Raw genomic sequence first — 19,558 nt, 5'->3', positions numbered from 1 at the left:
AAAACCATGCGCTCCCTTATCCCAGTAAGACCCAGCCCCCATCTTATTCATTTGAATGAGCCGATCTGAGTCAGTTAGTGACTCCGGTCAGCTAATTTTTGCCCCGTATTCAGTTTTGTGACCGGACTAAAAACCGCCGTCTTGTCACAAAACCAGATATGGGGAAAAAATGAGCCGACTGGAGTCACTATCTGACTCAGGTCAGCTCATTCAAATGATGATTTGGTCCCCGTATGTAAGAAACGTGATGTGATTGCAGCCTTATTTATGTGTATGAGGTTGTTTGCCTATGGATTTCAGTCAGTAAACCTCAGTCCAATGAGTGGAATAGTCAGCAACCATTTACCCTAATATGCCCTAAGGTTGTTCACAGTAACTTTGTGACAACAGATAAAAATATCATAAAAATAAGAAGCACATTAGTAAGGGGGAAACAGTGGTGTTCCCAACAGTGGTGGGAATTAATTTTTTTTTCAGAGAAATTTTATTAAAAATATATCTGCACTGCTGAAGCTGTACACTAGAGATGAGCGAACTTTTCAAAATTCGATTCGGCCTATTCGCCGAATTTTCCGAAATTGTTTGTTTCGAGCCAATTTTTTTTGCGGCAAATCTATATTAAAAAAGGCTATTTCTAGCCTACATACAGCCTCTATAGGGGTATAGAACTTTGCTGTGTTCTAAAATGCATATGGAGTGTGCTGGGGTAGAGAAATAATACTGTTATTCAAAATAACATGTAGATTACCGGCAACGCTTTTAGAATCACTGCCACACAGCAGCACAATGACAGAGCCTGGTGGTGGCATCAGTGTCAGGAGACCATATAGTGACTGAATGACATAGCGTGGAGCTGTTGGCAGCATGAGGAGACCATTTAGTGGCTGAATGGCACAGCGTGGAGGTGTGCAGCATGAGGACACCATATAGTGGTTGAATGACACAGCGTGGAGGTGTTGGCAGCATGAGGAGACCATATAGTGGCTGAATGACACAGCGGGGAGGTGTTGGCAGCATGAGGAGACCATTTAGTGGCTGAATGGCACAGCGTGGAGGTGTTGGCAGCATGAGGACACCATATAGTGGCTGAATGACTCAGCATGGACATGTTGTCAGCATGAGGAGACCATATAGCGGCTGAATGACACAGCATGGAGGTGTTGGCAGCATGAAGAGACCATATAGTGGATGAATGGCACAGTCCGGAGTTGCCAGCAGCATGAGTAGGCACTAGGCCTTCACAATCCCTAAGATTAAAAGATGAAATAAGAAAGTTAAACCGAAGATTTTGGATAGCGGGTGCTACCTATGAGAACATTTGAAATTCCCAGACCCAGGCCCCACAGCGGCATCAGTAACCCATATATTGCCTGAATGACACAGCCTTGAGTTGGCTGATGCACGAGTACACACCAGGGCTTCACAATCCCCCCCAAAAAACACAACAATTTTATAAATTTTTGAAAAAGATTTTGGATAGCGGGTGCTACCTATGAGAAAATGTGAAATTCCCAGAACCAGGCCCCACAGCGGCATCAGTAACCCATATATTGCCTGAATGACACAGCCTGGAGTTGGCTGATGTATGAGTACACACCAGGGCTTCACAATCCCCCACAAAAAACTACACAATTTTAGAAATTTTTGAAAAAGATTTTGGATAGCGGGTGCTACCTATGAGAAAATGTGAAATTCCCAGAACCAGGCCCCACAGCGGCATCAGTAACCCATATATTGCCTGAATGACACAGCCTGGAGTTGGCTGATGTATGAGTACACACCAGGGCTTCACAATCCCCCACAAAAAACTACACAATTTTTGAAATTTTTGAAAAAGATTTTGGATAGCGCGTGCTACCTATGAGAAAATTTGAAATTATCAGACCCAGGCCCAGCAGCACCATCATTTTTTTATTTGAAGATTAAAAAAAACTTTGAGTGTCCCGGACCCCATTGTGTGGGTACGAAGGACCAAATCCAACAAGCCCCCACAGCAACATCAGTTAAGCATATATTGCCTGAATGACACAGCCTGGAGTTGGCTGATTCACGAGTACACAGCAGGGCTTCACAATTCCCCCCATAAAAAACACCACAATTTTAGAAATTTTTGAAAAAGATTTTGGATAGCGGGTGCTACCTATGAGAAATTTTAAATTCCCAGGCCCAGCAGCGCCATCATTTTTTGATTTGAAATTTTAAACAACCTTTGCGTGTCCCGGACCCCAGCATGTGGGTACGAAGGACCAAATCCAACAAGCCCCCACAGGGCTCATGTGGCCGTGAGATGTGGGTTCAACGTCTCCATTGCCCTGACCGGCCATTGTTTCCAAGACTTCTCGCCAAGGCAAACCATGTGAAGAACAGCGTGACACTGCCGTGACCTGCACACATGGTATGCTGAAGGGCCACTGAGACTTGTCCGGGCAGTGGAGGCTTAAGACACAGTGGAGGATGTGGAGGCGGAATAGCACACTGTCACAGGACTAATGGGCTGACAGAGTGTAGCAGGAAGCAGCATTGAGTGCACAAAAGTGCCTCAGAATCCCAAAGAAAAACAACAATTTAAAAAAAAAATGTAAGAATATTTAGGACAGCAGGTGCTACCTATATATTCCCTGAATGACACAGCCTGGAGTTGGCTGATGCATGAGTACACACTAGGGCTTCACAATCCCCCCCAAAAAACACAACAATTGTAGAAATTTATGAAGAAGACTTTTGGATAGCAGGTGCTACCTATGAGAAAATTTGAAATTCCCAGGCCCAGCAGCGCCATCAGTAAACCATATATTGCCTGAATGACACAGACTGGAGTTGGCTGATGCATGAGTACGCACCAAAGCTTCACAATCCATAATAAAAAAGGCAAATATTTTTTACCAAAAATGTTAACGAAAATTTAGGACAGCGAGTGCTCTCTATATATTACCAGAATGACGCAGCCTGGAGTTGGCTGCAGCATGAGGAGACCATTGAAATGTGTGATCTTATTTGAAATTTAAATAAAAATTTTTGTCCCGGACCCAGCCGTGTGGGTACAAAGGACCTAATCTCACAAGCACCCACAGAGCTCATGTGGCCGTAAGATGTAGGCGCAACGTCTCCATAGCCCTGACCGGCCATTTTTGGTTTTTGTACCTTTGTTTAAGAACAAGCACATATCCAAGAGTCCAGAAGACTCTATAATGCAGGACGGTGGACCACCAAAAGACATTCTTCTATAAAATAATTTTTTACAAAATAAAGAAGCAGAGTTCATCCCATATTGAAAATTTTACTTAAAAAATCACACGCAACAAGCGTTCAATGGTGTAATGGTTATTATTCTGGAAAATTCAAGTTTATTACTGTGATAATTATCAGAAAATTTGAAAAAAAAACACTACCCAAGAGTTTTTAATAACCCGCAACATTGCACCATAAATGTTGAAATTTAAATTAAGCATGTATTTATGTATTTCATAAATCCTAAAATTAAAGGCCCAAGCCCAGAAGCATCATGAAGTCAAGTAGTTCCTGAAAGACACAGGCGCAGTCAGGAGTAGGCATCAGCAGTACCCAAGAGGCTTTAATAACCCTTTACATTGCACGATCAATTGCGAGATCGAGCAATAACAGGTGTGTTATGCCCTCAGATGTCCGGGGCTGCAAGCGCGCTACACTGAACGGACCAGCATGTGTCTATCTTTCACCAACAGGTGCGGGTAACCCGCTGAACCCCGTTCATGATAGGGATCAGGGATTGCAATTATTTAACAGGAAAGAAGAATCATAACAAATGCGGGTCATAAGCTCGGATTCATTAAGTCCCTGCCCTTTGTACACACCGCATGTCTTTACTACCGATTGGATGGTTTAGTGAGGTCCTCGGATCCGCCCCGGCGGGGTAGGAGAAGGCCCTGACAGAGCGCCGAGAATTTAAAGATCGTTGTTGAAATTTGCATTAAGCATGTATTAGCTACTGCTAAAATTCCAAAAATTAAAGGCCCAAGGCCAGAAGTGTCAGTGAGGCAAGTAGTTCCTGAAAGACACAGGATGAGTCAGGAGCAGGCATTTGCAGTACCCAAGAGGGTTTCATAACCCCTTATATTTAAAGATCAATGTTGAAATTTGCATTAAGCAGGTATTTAGCTACTGCTAAACATCCAAAAATTGAAGTCCTGAGGCATCAGGGAGGCAAGTAGTTCCTGAAAGACACAGAATGAGTCAGGAGCAGTCATTCACAGTACCCAAGAGGGTTTCATAACCCCTTACATTTAAAGATCGATGTTGAAATTCGAATTAAGCATGTATTTAGCTACTGCTAAACATCCAAAAATTGAAGGCCCAAGGCCTGAGGAATCAGGGAGGCAAGTAGTTCCTGAAAGTCACAGAATGAGTCAGGAGAAGGCAATGGCAGTACCAAGCAGGGTTTCATAACCCTTATTAATAACCCAAGAGGGTTTCATAACCAACCATAATTGGGAAATATTGGTGTAGCAGCATGGTCAATCTACTCTGAGGCATCTGGCATTGGTGGCTGGAAAACCTGGCTGATCCATCCCTGATTCATCTTGACAAACGTCAGTCTCTCCACATTTTTAGTGGACAGACAAGTTTGCCTTGGGGTGACTATGGCCCCGGCCGCACTAAACACCCGCTCTGATGGCACACTACTGGCTGGGCAGGACAGTTTTTCCAGGGCAAACTCTGCTAGTTGCGGCCAAAAATCAAGTTTGGCTGCCCAGAAGTTCAGCCGATCTTCAATGGTTGTTGGCATGGTCATGTCGAGGTATGCCACCACCTGCTGGTTCAGGTCCTGCTCCATGTCTACCTGCTGCTGATGAGTTGCTTCACTATGCGGGTGAAGAAAGCTATTCATCAGCGACTGTAGACTCAGGCTGCTGCTGATTGAGCTGGTACTGCTCCTGCCACCCCTCCCCACCCCAGCAGCCATGGCAGTGGAAGGTGAGCGCAGAGGGCCCCCCCGAGTCAGACCTGCGAGTGGATGGACCATGTGGCCGATAGGCATCGGCCAACTGACTACGTAGAATCTCTCTGTAGTAGGTCAGTTTTTCCTCCCTCTGAGTGGGTGTAAAAAAGGCCCCCATTCTGGGATTGTAGCGAGGGTCTAATAAGGTGGAGATCCAGAAGTCATCCCGCTGACGAATTTTGACAATTCGGGGGTCACTACGCAAGCAACTGAGCATGCATCGTTCCATTTGCGCCAGTGACTCGGAGGGACTACCTGTCTCCATCTCCACTGCATACTACCACGGTGTGTCTGGGTCCTCTGTCTCGCCTTCCTCATAACCCTCCAGCTCCTCTGGCTGCTCCTGCTCCTCCTCTCCTGTCCGATGACTAAAAACACCGGCCATCTCATCCAACCTAAACTGTGCTCCGCTCTGCCCCTCATCATCCTCCTCCTCCAGTTCAGCCCCCACAGGGCTCATGTAGCCTTAAGATATAGGCGCAACGTCTCCATTGCCGTGACCAGCCATGGTTTCAATAATTTGTTGTAGGAAATGTAGGAGTGGAATTACGTCGTTCATGGCGTAATCCAAGCGACTTACAAAAAATGTGGCTTCCTCAAAGGGCCTCAGCAAACGTCAGGTGTCACGTATGAGATGCCACTGGTTCACATTGAAGTTACACAGGGGAGTACTCCTATCTGCTTGGATCATCAAGAAATCGGTGATGGCTTTTCTTTGTTCGTGTAGTCTGTCCAACATATGGAGGGTGGAATTCCAATGTGTGGCAACGTCACAAATAAGACTATGTTGTGGGATAACGTTCTGACGCTGCAGGTCAAGGAATGTGTGCATGGCGGTGTACCAGTGGCTGAAGTGCATGCACAGTTTTCTCGCCATTTTCTAGATGTTTTGCAAAAGGGGTGAAGACTTGAGGAAGTTTGACACCGCCGTGCCCTACACACATGGTACGATGAAGGGCCACCAAGATTTGGACGTGCAGTGGAGGCCGAGGACACGGTGGAGGATGAGGAGGCGGCGTCGCACACTGTAACAGGACCAACTGCCTGGGAGCGAGAGCGCGGAGGAGGAAGCGGTGTGACCTGTCCAAGTTGCTGTTGTGGCTGTGCAGGAACCACATTTACCCAGTGGGCCGTAAAAGACAATTATTGTCCCTGCCCATAGTTACAGCTCCACACGTCGGCGCTGCCGTGCACTTTTGAACACACCGACAGGCTCAAGGATTGGCCCACCTTCTCTTGTACAAACTTATGCAGGGCTGGTACTGCCTTCTTAACAAAGAAATGACGGTTTGGGACTCTCCACCTCGGCTCGTCACAAGCCATCAATTCTCTGAAAGGAGCAGAGTCCACCACTTCAAAAGGGAGGGACTGCAACACCAGCAACTTGGACAGGAGCACATTCAACTTCTGCGCCGTTGGATGAGTGGGCGCATATTGTTGTCTCTTGGACATGGCTTCGCCGATGGATTGTTGGCGGAATGGCTGACTAAAAGCGGGAGAAGCAGGAGCGACAGAAGGAGGGTTTGACACACAGCTCCCTTCAGATGAGGTGGTGGAGCCTTGGCTGGATGAAGGAGGGAGCGGATGGCCACTGGGTGATGCAACAGGCTGGACCACTACATCAGAGCCACGGTTCTCCCTGGCCGCTTTATGGTGGCGAAGCATGTGTTGACGCAGGGCCGTGGTGCCGACATTGGGACCCTGGCCACGCTTCACCTTCTGCCGACAGATCTTGCGTGTGGCTACGTGATCCTCCGGATACCTTATGAAAAACTTCCACACCGCCGAGTAGCTGATTTTCCCACCCGCAGTCCGCACTAATTGACTGCTACTGGCGCCGTCTCCAGGAACCCCTGTTCCACTACCTCCCGGAAAGGTAGGCTGCCACGGAGCAGGTGGTCTCCCCCGGGCACGTTTGGCTCCTGAATTTCCATTACTGCCACCATGCTGACTGCCAACCGGGCTACTGCCTTGCTGCCTCAAGGGCAACCTGCAACACTCTTCTACTGATGATGATGAAGCCCCTTCTGCACCCGACTCCCAATTGCGATCGGCTTCATCATCATTAACAGGTGTGTGCACGTCACTGATGTCCTCCTCAGGTTCCCCAACAGTGTCTGCTTCAGGACCCTGAACACTTGCAAAGCCGCCTCCCACGTCACTCTCCGCATCACTACTTGGCCGCCTAGCGGAGCAAGCGGCGCATGTCTCCTCCCCTTCTTTGCTGTCCAGTAGCTGCTGACTGTCCTCTATTAGATCGTCCTCAGTAAATAGTGGAGCTGAACCCACAGCATAAGATACTTCTTTAGGAGAGGGAACAGCATAGGACAAAGGCAATGGGAGGACAGGGACTGCTCCCGGGCCATGCCAACTGAGGGTTGTGTCTGAGGAACCCACCGACTGTTGACTGGGGGTGTCAGATGTCACTTGTGATGATGTGGATGAGCGTGTTAACCAATCGACGACGGCAGATGGGTTGCTGGTGGAGACACGACCGCTGGCTGATAACGGGAGCTCAGGCCTCTTGCTGCGACTCCTGCTGCCACTCGCCCCAAGTCTGCTGCCAACTCTGCCTGAAGTATTTAGGCCTTTGCCACTCGTCCTGGCACTTCTTTGTCTGACATACTTAGTGCGAGTATGAGGATATTACAATACGCTACACTACTCTTTAAACAGTATTTGTCTAGAACAGCAGCAGGTGATTACTTACGGCTGTCCTTTCACAGTATGTAGGCCCTTTACAGATTAACAGGTACAAGATGGTACACTACTTGTATGTACGTATGCGGTATGCACTGATGAGGGCAGTAAGATGCGCAACTATAGGCAGAAAAAACTCTGTATTTTTGTAAAACACCAGCCGGTGAATACAATTGTTTGGACTTTGACGGTATGGAGCACCTTGACAGATTAACAGGTACTAAATGGTACAATATTTGGATGTACCTATGCTTTATGCACTGATGAGTACAGTAATATGCGTAACTATACGCAAAAAAAACTCTATTTTTGTAAAACACCAGCCGGTGAATACTATTTTTTGGACTTTGACGGTATGGAGCACCTTGACAGCTTAACAGGTACTAAATGGTACAATACTTGGATGTACCTATGCGGTATGCACTGATGAGGGCAGTAATATGCGTAACTATACGCAAAAAAAACTCAGTATTTTTTAAAACACCAGCCGGTGAATACTATTGTTTGGACTTTGACGGTATGGTTCACCTTGACAGATTAACAGGTACTAAATGGTACAATACTTGGATGTACCTATGCGGTATGCACTGATGAGGGCAGTAATTTGCGTAACTATACGCAGAAAAAACTCTGTATTTTTGTAAAACACCAGCCGGTGAATACTATTGTTTGGACTTGCACAGTATGTAGCCCCTTGACAGATTAACAGGTACAAAATGGTACAAATGCACTACAGTCCACTGAACAATCACGTATTTCTGAACAGCAGCAGGACCCATCAGTGCAGCACCACAAAAAAAACCAAAAATACAGGGATTAAACCCTAAATTGCACTCTGTCACACAATTCTGAGCAGCAGGAGATTTGTGGAGCAAAAAAAACAACTCAATTGGGCTTAAAAATGAGGAGATATGATGTTTCAGAAAGTTCAGGCAGCTTGGAGATCTGTATGAGGCAGCTGACAGCTATCTGCCCCTCTCTGCTGCAATGCTCAATAACGTGAATAGAAGGTTTAGCTATCAATGATCCTTCTCAGAGTGAACAGCAAAGCACTCTGCACTCCTGTCTTTCCCTAATGCTGATGTGACTAGCAGTTGCAGTGTAACACTGTGGTATGAGCTATTCACACACACACGCAGTCCCGTCCTCTCTATCTGAGTGCATAGATGAAATGAAGAGAGGCAAGATGGCCGCCGATTATATAGGGACTGTGACATCACAGGGGTCAGTGAACATTGATAGGCTGCATCTCACATGTTATTCAGGGTCAGCCCGCCTACCTTCATTCCCGCCGCTGTTTCCCGCCCTCCCATAATCTCCTTCCCCATGTACTCACATGTGGATCCGCCATCTTAGGTCTCCAATAGCCTGGAAAGCTGTAAAATGGAGTTTAATTAAGCGATTCGCGCGATAGAATCGCGGCGATATTCATATTCGTTGCAAATCGAATTTTTCATGAAATTCGTAATGAATTCGGGTTCGTCAGCTTCGGTTCGCTCATCTCTACTGTACACCTAATTCATCTTAGCGGCAAACAGGACAGCAGCACAGGGTGAAGTTTTGTTGGAGTCTTCAGAGTGTCCTTTCCTGGCATCTGAGTGGTCTGTCTAGGAGTCAAGAGTCGAGTAGATCACAGCAGCACCCACTTCTGCACCATGTCCAGCTCTGGTAAAGTATGGGGTGGGGAATGTATCATTCCCTGCACAAAATGCTGTGAACATTTTATCCAATTTTTATGGGACAGAAAAAAAAAAAGATTGTACAAATGTTGTCACTCTGCACTGGTGCAGGGAATGATAAATTCGTCCCTAGGTCTGTTTAGACTAGAAGAGGAGAAAAGACCATGGATGCTGGGGCATTATATGAAATGTTAAAAGTACAAATAGAAAGAAGGACAATGGTTGAAGTTGTTATAGTTTTCAATATTCAGTGGAAAAACATATTGGGGGCATTTACAATATGCAGTGTTTTGGCACAACATTGCACATTTATTTTGCACAATCTTTAGTGTCTATTTTGGAAAATAGCGGTAAAATAGCAGTAGTAATTAGCACAAACACAGTCTCAAAGGGGTTATCCGCACTTAAGAAGTTATCTCCTACAGTGTGGATAACTGTAATTAAAGTAAAGTCTCAGACTTATGGACCATTCAGTAAAGTTGCAGACATAGCAATAGTCAACGATAATTGAAGTCGCAATTTCAACCAAATGTTGAAGATTCTCTTTTTTTTAACATGGTTTTTAACTTTAAATTAAACATTGTGCAGTTAGCTACATAGACTTGCATTGAAGGGGCGGGGTGTGATGTCATGAGGAGGTGGGGCTATGACATTACGAGCTCCAAAACGCTGAGGCCTTTTTTACATTTACTGCTACTACTTTTTCTTATTTTATTCACTATTTTTTGTCTCCATAAGGGACTATTGCATGCAATACTTTGATTGCAAACTGTTCAATGCTGTGCCATAGCATAGCATTGATTAATGTTATCGGCATTCTGCTTATACAGACTGCCGAGGCAGATCAGAAACCTGTCATTGCACTGCAGAGGTTCCGATTAGCCTCCCTGAGCTATCCAGCACATAGATTTTACACTTAACTATCCCGTAAATGACTTTGATCGCAGGATCTAAAGTGATCGCCGATGCTCGGCATTAGCAGTGAGTCCTGGCTGCCAATAGCAGCCATTACTCGCAGCAACTAAAGTAGGTACATTAAAATATAACTTTTAATCCGAATATATTAAAAATCACACCAAATAATAAAGGCTTGGGTATGTGTATGCAAAGTGATCCTTTCACCAGAATAGGAAAAAAACTGAAAGGGGAACAAAGAAGCAACTCCCCAGTTTATCGCATGTATTGCATGACAGGTATAAATTTCTGTACACCAAACAATGCAAACAAAACCCCTTTTTACTAAGTACCAAACGCATTTCTGTTCATAGAGAACTTCATCAGGGGTGAATCAAAAGCAGAGGTAAAAATAGAAATATATAATAAACACAGGTGTCAGAACAAGTCACAAATAAGCAGCAGCAGACCCAAATATACTTAGGGTAAACTATCAGCTACAAAATACATATAAAGGTCCCTGGCAGGAATGATAACCTGCTTGTGGGTAAAACCAAATTATCAGGGAATAAAGGCAATGGACCCTCATCCTCGGCATATCAATAAGAGGATCACAGAGGTAGGAGATCCCATCTGAAAAAAACACAAATCAAAAGCACTCAGTAAAGATAAAAAATGAGATGCTTACCAGATCCGATATACACAAAATAGGGGAGTCTGTACTCACATAGTGCTGTATGAGGGCCATTATACTGCTGCCTAGAAACAAGGACCATCCGGGAAAGTTAAGCTAGGTCAATAATGACCAAAAGAGACAGACCGCTAGAGTGAAAACTAGAGATGAGCGAACTTACAGTAAATTCGATTCGTCACAAACTTTCAGTTCGGCAGTTGATGACTTTTCCTGCATAAATTAGTTCAACTTTCCGGTGCTCCGGTGGGCTGGAAAAGGTGGATACAGTCCTAGGAAAGAGTCTCCTAGGTGTGTATCCACCTTTGCCAGCCCAAGGGAGCACCTGAAAGCTGAACTAATTTATGCAGGAAAAGTCAGCAACCGCCGAGCAGAGAAGTTCGTGACGAATCGAATTTATTGTAAGTTCGCTCATCTCTAGTGAAAACATATTCAGCAGTACTTACTTAGTAGGAAAAAGGTGCCTTGATCAGCTCTGCAGTGGCAGAACGCCCATACGATGCCGGGGAGCGCACGCCGTGTGAGCGCGCCGGCGTCTGTTAAATAGAACAGCACTTCCGGGTTGAGTCACGTGAGCGGCTCCCATGTGATGCCCTGAGTGGGAGCAGCCCAGGCATCAGAGCCGAACAGCTCCAAGATAAAACGATTAGTGACAATTCAGGAGGAATTAGCAGCCATTACTCACAGGCTTTAAAGCAAGCTCAGCTCCTAAGCTCGCTTTTAAGTCCTCTAGCAGGTGCAGTAACCATATTATTATATTTTGTCAAGAAAGGCTTCCAGGCCTTCCTTGAACATGTTTAAAGGGGTATGCCGCACCTAGACATCGTATCCCCTATCCAAAGGGATAGGGAATAAGATGTCTGATCCCCTGCGATTTCCCTTCAGCACCGTAGGGGGCGTAACGTCAACCGCCAGTCATCAGGCATGGAGTGATGTTTGCTCTGTGCACCCGATGAATGGGGTGCCGGAGCAGAGATGAAACATCTTATCCCCTATCCTTTGGATAGGGGATAAGATGTCTAGGGGCGGAGTACCCCTTTAATGCATCAATTGTTACAACATTATTGTTTGAGTTCCATAGTCTCTTACAGTAAAGACTTCTTGTCTGTGACGATGGTGAAACATTTTTTCCTTTAGACATAGGATAGAGGATGTCTTTTCATCTTCACAGATTATTAAAAAATCTTCTCATATTGTACCCTGTAGAAAAATGGAATAAAATGTTTTAGAAAAAATCTGAATGGTGTACTGATAATGCATTTTTTGTTTATCTAGCCTAAAAAAGTGAAGGACCCCCTTATAAAGAAGAACAACACATATGCATCAGCCACAGCAAACTACCCACCTATAGCTCGAGACCCTGGTCTGGCAACCATTGCTAAAAGTGCAACCATGGAACCAAAAGAACTTGAACCAAAGCCAAAGCCTGCAGAACCCAAGAAGACATTCAACAGTGTGAGCAAAATTGACCGACTATCAAGAATAGCATTTCCACTACTTTTTGGAATCTTTAACTTAGTCTACTGGGCAACATATCTTAATCGGGAGCCAATGATCAAACCATCAGAACCACCTCAATAACCCATCCACACATGTATTCATGTTCTGTCTTTTGCACTGGGAATTGTTTCCAGTATCTAACACGGAATAATTCCTATTTGCCATATTGCCTCTGTCTTAAGGAAATTGAAGGTTTGCTTATGAAACATAGTAAAATACAAAAACTAGAGGAGGCCTATGCTTGATGCCACGGTTCCAATGTGTTGGGTGTACAGTACAAGAGGTATCTGCTAAACTTGTTTTTTTTTTTTTTATGGAAAATGCGAAACTAGACCTCAAGCTTGTCAGACAGCATGGTGGTAAAATACATAGCAGTTACAGATGTGTCCTGTTTATCATATCTACCATTCATAGTCTGCAGGGATATATATGAAGAGTGTGATATTGTAAATAATGGTACTTCATGTAATAACCATTACTGTATGACCACAAATAGAATTTAGATTTAAAGCAAATTTTAACTATAGACTAGTTAAGGGGTTTAGGGATGTTTCTGACTTGCATTGTCAGTGCAGTTCACAATAATTCACTTACAAATTATCGAATGAAGTTGACTGTGGACTTGTGATACAGAAGTCTTGAACTAACTCAACTCTCGCTATAGATATTAGGCAGTGTTTCATGCTTTGAAATGCTTCTCAGATCATAACCTTTTAGGCCTTGTATACTGAAATACAAAAAAATGAAATAAAAAAAAGATGTTCAAACTGAAGCATTCCCTTTGCAAAAAGAAAAAAAAAATCACCCAATATCTATTTATCTTTGAACTGTTAATATGAACATTAATATTCTATTAGGTTTTTAGATATGGTCTAAATTTCCTAAAAACTGCACCCTTAAAACATTAGGCTGCTATTGTATGTGAATAGTATTTAGAAAACTATTTCAACATATTTCATTATTGCCGAGCATCACCATAGAAGAATTCTTCTGGAGGCTTTTATTATTTTTACATACAAAACATCAAAAGTCCTGTGTATAGACATCTATTACGTTAGTCTTTATTGAAAATTTTAATATACAAGGAGAAGAACCTATGTAGAATAACCATAATATGTGGCATAAAATAATAGTCTTACCAAGTCCTTTGGTAAAATCCAGAATAAGCTCAAACCCCAATAAGAGACCTGTAAAATGAAACTTCATTTGTATTTATTAACATGTTACATAAAAAAAAATCTTCTTGCCTAAAGCCACCACTAGGGGATGCTATCAAAGTATGGATTTATATAGCTTGCATAGATCTAAAACCTATTCATAATTAGCTATCCTACCTTAATGAGCTACCCCTATTGGTGTTAATAAACAGGAAGTAGTTCAGTGCCCATTTTCCTCTCAATATATAAAAGGGCACAGTTGCATGGTCTGCCTTTATCATGCTATTTTTTTTTCAATTTCTACAATTAAAATATAAATATTATCAAACTAAACACTCTAACTAAATGCACATAATACAAATTGGATGGTTAAAGCATTTCACATGCATTTTACCACATTAGAAAGCACTTAACAGTCTTATGTGGGTGTTAGTGTTAACCTTTAAATTTTCTCAGGATTTACAATTGTTTGGTTTTACAACTAGTTTAAGACATGAATGTGTTTATATGTTAACTAGTAGTTTGCCTATATTTCACAATTCTTTTATATAATACAGACTACAAATTATTAGCTTTGAGGGAAACATTTATGTACATATTATAAATCTCATAGGGGTAAGCAAGAATGTGTATATATTTCTGATTATTCTTTAAAATAATTATTATCACCATTATCACCTATGGAAACAGGGAATGTAAAGAAGGTTAATTTTATGGGGAACAGTTGTTTATCATTTTACTAGAATAGAGAAATTATTTTCTGAAAACTAAATGTATCTACAGCAGTGCTCGAAGACTGTATGATCGCTGTACCGCCCCTTGTGCTGCCATATGGCCTACATTAAATGCTATCAGTAGAGAGATCCTCTTGTAATTGCAGTGCTAGCAACTCTAGAGGGATTACCTTCATACATACAAAGTGTGATAGACCATGCCACAATGTTTCATTATTCATTACATTTGTTAAGAAACTCGAAATTCTTTCACATAAAATCAGAGGCATAGTGAAATACAATAAAGACCTCTATGATAACCCTATTACCGCTTTGTACAAGAAGGGTCGTTGATACACCTGTGTGTATCAACCCAAATTGCGCAGTTCAGGCGATATTCCAGGTAAAGGAGTTTTTACACAGGAATGGGGAAGAGAGTCTCCAATCAGAATGTAAACACAAAGGAAAGTGCTCCATAGTGTGATGCCGTAGTTGTATAAAAGAAACTGAACAGTAATAAGTTATGCTCACCGGCAGTGGTTGTACTAAGCCAAGCACAACAATGGTTAAGGCATGTGGAGAGGGAAACTCTCTGATCTAGCAGCCACTCCTGGGACAGATACAGCAAACACACAAATTCCTCTGGAAGAACCACAGGATCAGGCAGGCACTTAGATCTTGTTTGAAGTAAAGGGATTTATTACCCACAATGCAACGCGTTTTGCGGTGAACCGCTTCACCAGGCCTGCGAAACGCGTTGCATTGTGGGTAATAAATCCATTTACTTCAAACAAGATCTAAGCGCCTGCCTGATCCTATGGTTCTTCCAGAGAAATTTGTGTGTTTCCAATCAGAATGGAGTGGCGGGACACACGTGTGCATCGACACTGCGTTCATTCTTTTTAGAAGCAACAGAGAGAGTTGAACCACCAGCTCCCAAAAAGAATGGATGGAGAAGCAACATGAATGTGTATCCCGTGGCTCCATTGGGTACCTGTTCTCAAAATTGCTGGAGTAGGGGTCCCAGCAGTAAGGCCTCCTGTGATCAGATAGTTATTCCCTATTCTGTGAAGACCTAGGACAATCTGTTTTAAAGGAATCTGGCATAAGTATCACCTGCACTAACCTATTGGTAGGATTGTAGTGTGGATGGCACTAATGAAAATTATAGTTACCGCTATCCCATATGTGCCTTCATTCCGGCAACATTCTTTTTTTCTTCATATGCTAATCTGGAGTGTTTGGGAATTCTATTTCCCTGTGCATGGGGACATCCATCTTCAATCTTCATAGAAGGTGCTTCCTCCCCCTGTGCTAAGGCTCCTATGCTGCAGAATGGAGCTCCACTCAAATAACCCCTGCAGCATAAAAGCTCTCCCCGTTGTGAAATCTATCTTGGGAAAAGAGAGCTTTTACTTCATGCCTCCTGTGGCCTGCTGCACTTATGGAGGACTGGAATATATATTTTAAAAAAGCCACCACACTACCTAGATATGTTCCCTTTACATGACCCTGCCTGATATGAATGGCTCCTGTGGCCTCTGTGGTCTTCTACGGCTGCTTGATATTATTTGCTGGGACTTCTAATACCATGAAGCTGAGGAGGGTGGCAGTCATTGCAGCTCTCCTCTCACTGCCGACCAGTTCCCTCTCTGATAGCAGCCCCCACCCTCCTGCTCTGTGATTGGCTAAGGCTGTACACACCTCCCAGCTCTCAGTACTAAAGGTAGTATAACTCAGCAGAGCAGAAACCATGTGGTCTGTGTTTCTCAGGAGGGTGGGGGCTGTTTTCAGAGAGGGACAGAGACACACTGGATGGCTGGATGACCTCTTTTACTCACTCCTGAATGAAAGTGACAACCAAAAGAGGGTAAATGCTCTATGTAGCTAAGAAATTATATTTAGACAATTAAATCATTTGGTGAGATAGAAAGGATGGGTTTAATTTAGTACCCATTTAAGTTTGAAGACAGAGGTCATCGTGCTGGGAGAAGCCCCCAACCCCCTAATTCCCTAGTCTCTAATTCATGTGATTTGGGGCCTGCGTATGGTCAAGAGGTCCTTCTGTAAATCATATTTCTTAATCCTGTTAAAAAAACAGCTCAGGCAAGATGACAACCCCCATAATAATGCACAAATATATATTAAAAAAAAACTGCAATCAGAAAATAAAAACAGATTAGAAACAAATAACACGTTTTAGTATTTGTCTCAAATGAGGAAAATCATATTTTGGTGAAACATTCCCTTTCATGTTCATATGTTAATACTTTCATTTCAGTTTTATTATAGTTATGTTTTGTTAATCTATTTTGATGTTTTATATTTAATATACACAATACTTTTATCTTTTGAGAAATGTATGTATATTCATGCATAATAACTGAATATAAAATTTATATAATATGAACTTAAAATATCCTATAAGAACTGCTCAGTAATACTACTGTATGCAATTATAATTACTCTTAGAGAATTTCTATTACAAAGCTGAAAATTAATACACTGCTCAAAAAAATAAAGGGCACACTTAAACAACACAATTTAACTCCAAGTCAATCACACTTCTGTGAAATCACACTGTCCACTCAGGAAGCAACACTGATTGATAATCAATTTCACATGTTGTTGTGCAAATGGAACAGACAACAGGTGGAAATTATAGGGAATTAGAAAGACACCCACAATAAAGGAGTGGTTCTGCAGGTGGTGACCACAGACCACTTCTCAGTTCCTATGCTTCCTGGCTGATGTTTTGGTCACTTTTGCATGCTGGAGGTGCTTTCACTCTAGTGGTTTCATGAGACGGAATCTACAACCCACACAAGTGGCTCAGGTAGTGCAGCTCATCCAGGATGGCACTTCAATGCGAGCTGTGGCAAGAAGGTTTGCTATGTCTGCCAAGACAGTGCCAAGATAGTGCCCAGAGCATGGAGGCGCTACCAGGTGATGTGGAGGAGGCCGTTGGAGGGAAATGACCCAGCAGCAGGCCCGCTACCTTTGCCTTTGTGCAAGGAGGAGCACTGCCAGAGCCCTGTAAAATGACTGCCAGCAGGCCACAAATGTGCATGTGTCCACTCAAATGGTCAGAAACAGACTCCGTGAGGGTGGTATGAGGGCCAACGTCCACAGGTGGGGGTAGTGCTTACAGCCCAACACCATGCAGGACATTTGGCATTTGCCAGAAAACACCAAGATTGGCAAATTCGCACCTGGTGCTTTTCACAGATAAAAGCAGGTTCACACTGAGCATATGTGACAGACGTAACAGAGTCTGGAGATGCCGTGAAGAACGTTCTGCTGTCGGCAACATCCTCTAGCATGACCGGTTTAGGGGTGGGTCAATAATGGTGTAAGTGGGGTGGCATCTCTTTTGGGTGCCGCACAGCCCTCCTTGTGCTGGCCAGAGGTAGCCTGACTGCCATTAGGTACCAAGATGAGATCCTCAGACCCCTTGAGAGACCATATGCTGGAGCGGTTGGCCCTGGGTTCCTCCTAATGCAAGACAATGCTAGACCTCATGTGGCTGGAGTGTGTCAGCAGTTCCTGCAAGAGAAAGGCATTCATGCTATGGACTGGCCCGCCCGTTCCCCAGACCTAAATCCGATTGAGCCCATCTGGGACATTAGGTCTCGCTCCATCCACCAACTCTGTTGCACTACAGACTGTCCAGGAGTTGGCGGATGCTTTAGTCCAGGTCTGGGAGGACATGACCCACAAAACCATCCGCCACCTCATCAAGAACATGCCCAGGCATTAGAAGGAGGTCATACAGGCGCTTGGAGCCAACACACACTACTGAGCCTCATTTTGACTTGTTTTAAGGACATTACATCAAAGTTGGATCAGCCTGTAGTGTGGTCTTCCACTTTGATTTTGAGTGTGACTCCATATCCAGACCTCCATGGGTTGATAAATTTGATTTCCATTGATAATTTTTGTATGATTTTGTTGTCAGCAAATTCAACTATGTAAAGATGAAAGTATTTCATACAATTAGTTCATTCAGATCTAGGATGTGTTATCTTAGTGTTCCCTTTATTTTTTTTGAGCAGTGTACTTACAGTGCTTTCAACTTCAGTAATACTTATATCTTTTTTTAATTATGACATAACTTAAGTACTACGTAGTTTTTTTTAATTAACTACAATCTTAACTACAATAGGTGTATGAATATTAATATGGATGAATAATCCTATAGAAGCTCATAGTTTTTACCTAAAGTATAGAATATTTATATCATTCTAAAAAATATATATACATATTATGTTGTCAGGAATGCATAATTTAGTTTTAATGTTCACTTTTGCAAGCAACTTTGTATTTCTCTAATGCATCTTAATTAAAAATATCCAACAGTTTTTTTTTTTGTATACAGTTCCTGTGCAGACCTTTGTGTCTCCATGGTCACAGACTACACAGATGCCTAGCCTGTTGTGTCATATTGCTGAACTACCTGAGAAAAAAAATAAAAAAAAACAACAAAGGCAAAAAAAAAAAAAAAAATCTATCTTGATCTCACCTTTTGGTAGGACATTAAAAATGAGGTAGGGTAAATTAAAATGGACAAAGAAGATGTTTTACTTATCACAGATACATAAAAACAGTAAACAACATGAGTAACAAAAGTATACATACCCATATGATAATTAATTATCTGTGCAATAGTCATTTAAAGGATAATTGTAGTGCAATATAACTTATCCCCTATCCGAAGGGGATAGGTATCCCTATGCATGGGCTGCCAAAGGTAAACAAAATAAACTTTAACGCACCTACGTCGGCCTTATGATGGGGACGGGAACGTCGGAGAGCTGTCAGCCTATCACCAGCTGCAGTGATGTTCCGCCTCGGCCAGTGATAGGCTGAGCCCACTGTCATGTAAGAAGCCGGCTTCTTACATGACAGTGGGCTCAGCCTATCATCGGCCGAGGCAGAACATCGCTGCGGCTGGTGATAGGCTGACAGCTCTCAGACGTTCCTGTCCCCATCGTAAGGCCGGCGTAGGTGCATTAAAGTTTATTTTGTTTACCTTTTGCAGCCCGGGCATAGGGATACCACACAGTATAGTGTGTCAGCGCTGGCGGCCGCAACTAACAGGACGAGGAGGGCAGCGCATGCGGGTGATATGTGAGTATTTACCGATGGGAATGTGGGCTGACAATTAATATGGGGGGGGGGCTAGGAAATACCGTTATATACCGCGGAACCGCCAAAAGTTTAAAAAATACCGTGATACACACATATGG

General features: G+C 43.2%; 1 protein-coding gene across 2 annotated transcripts in view; it reads left to right on the top strand.

Annotated features, from left to right (window-relative positions):
• Positions 1-19,074, top strand: part of GABRA1 (gamma-aminobutyric acid type A receptor subunit alpha1) — a 299,022-nt gene extending 279,948 nt beyond the window's left edge. For both annotated transcript variants that reach the window (XM_056516667.1, XM_056516668.1), the window contains one exon: positions 12,215-19,074. In XM_056516667.1, coding sequence (XP_056372642.1) covers positions 12,215-12,520 — 306 coding nt within the window. In that variant the 3' untranslated portion in view covers positions 12,521-19,074. The remainder of the gene's footprint in view (positions 1-12,214) is intronic.
• The last annotated feature ends 484 nt before the right edge of the window (positions 19,075-19,558 follow it).

The sequence above is a fragment of the Hyla sarda genome, chromosome 4 (genome assembly GCF_029499605.1).
Source record: "Hyla sarda isolate aHylSar1 chromosome 4, aHylSar1.hap1, whole genome shotgun sequence".
NCBI classification, from domain to species: domain Eukaryota; kingdom Metazoa; phylum Chordata; class Amphibia; order Anura; family Hylidae; genus Hyla; species Hyla sarda.
The sequence above is the reverse complement of the archived record's forward strand: the minus strand, read 5'-3'. Positions and strand labels throughout refer to the sequence as shown.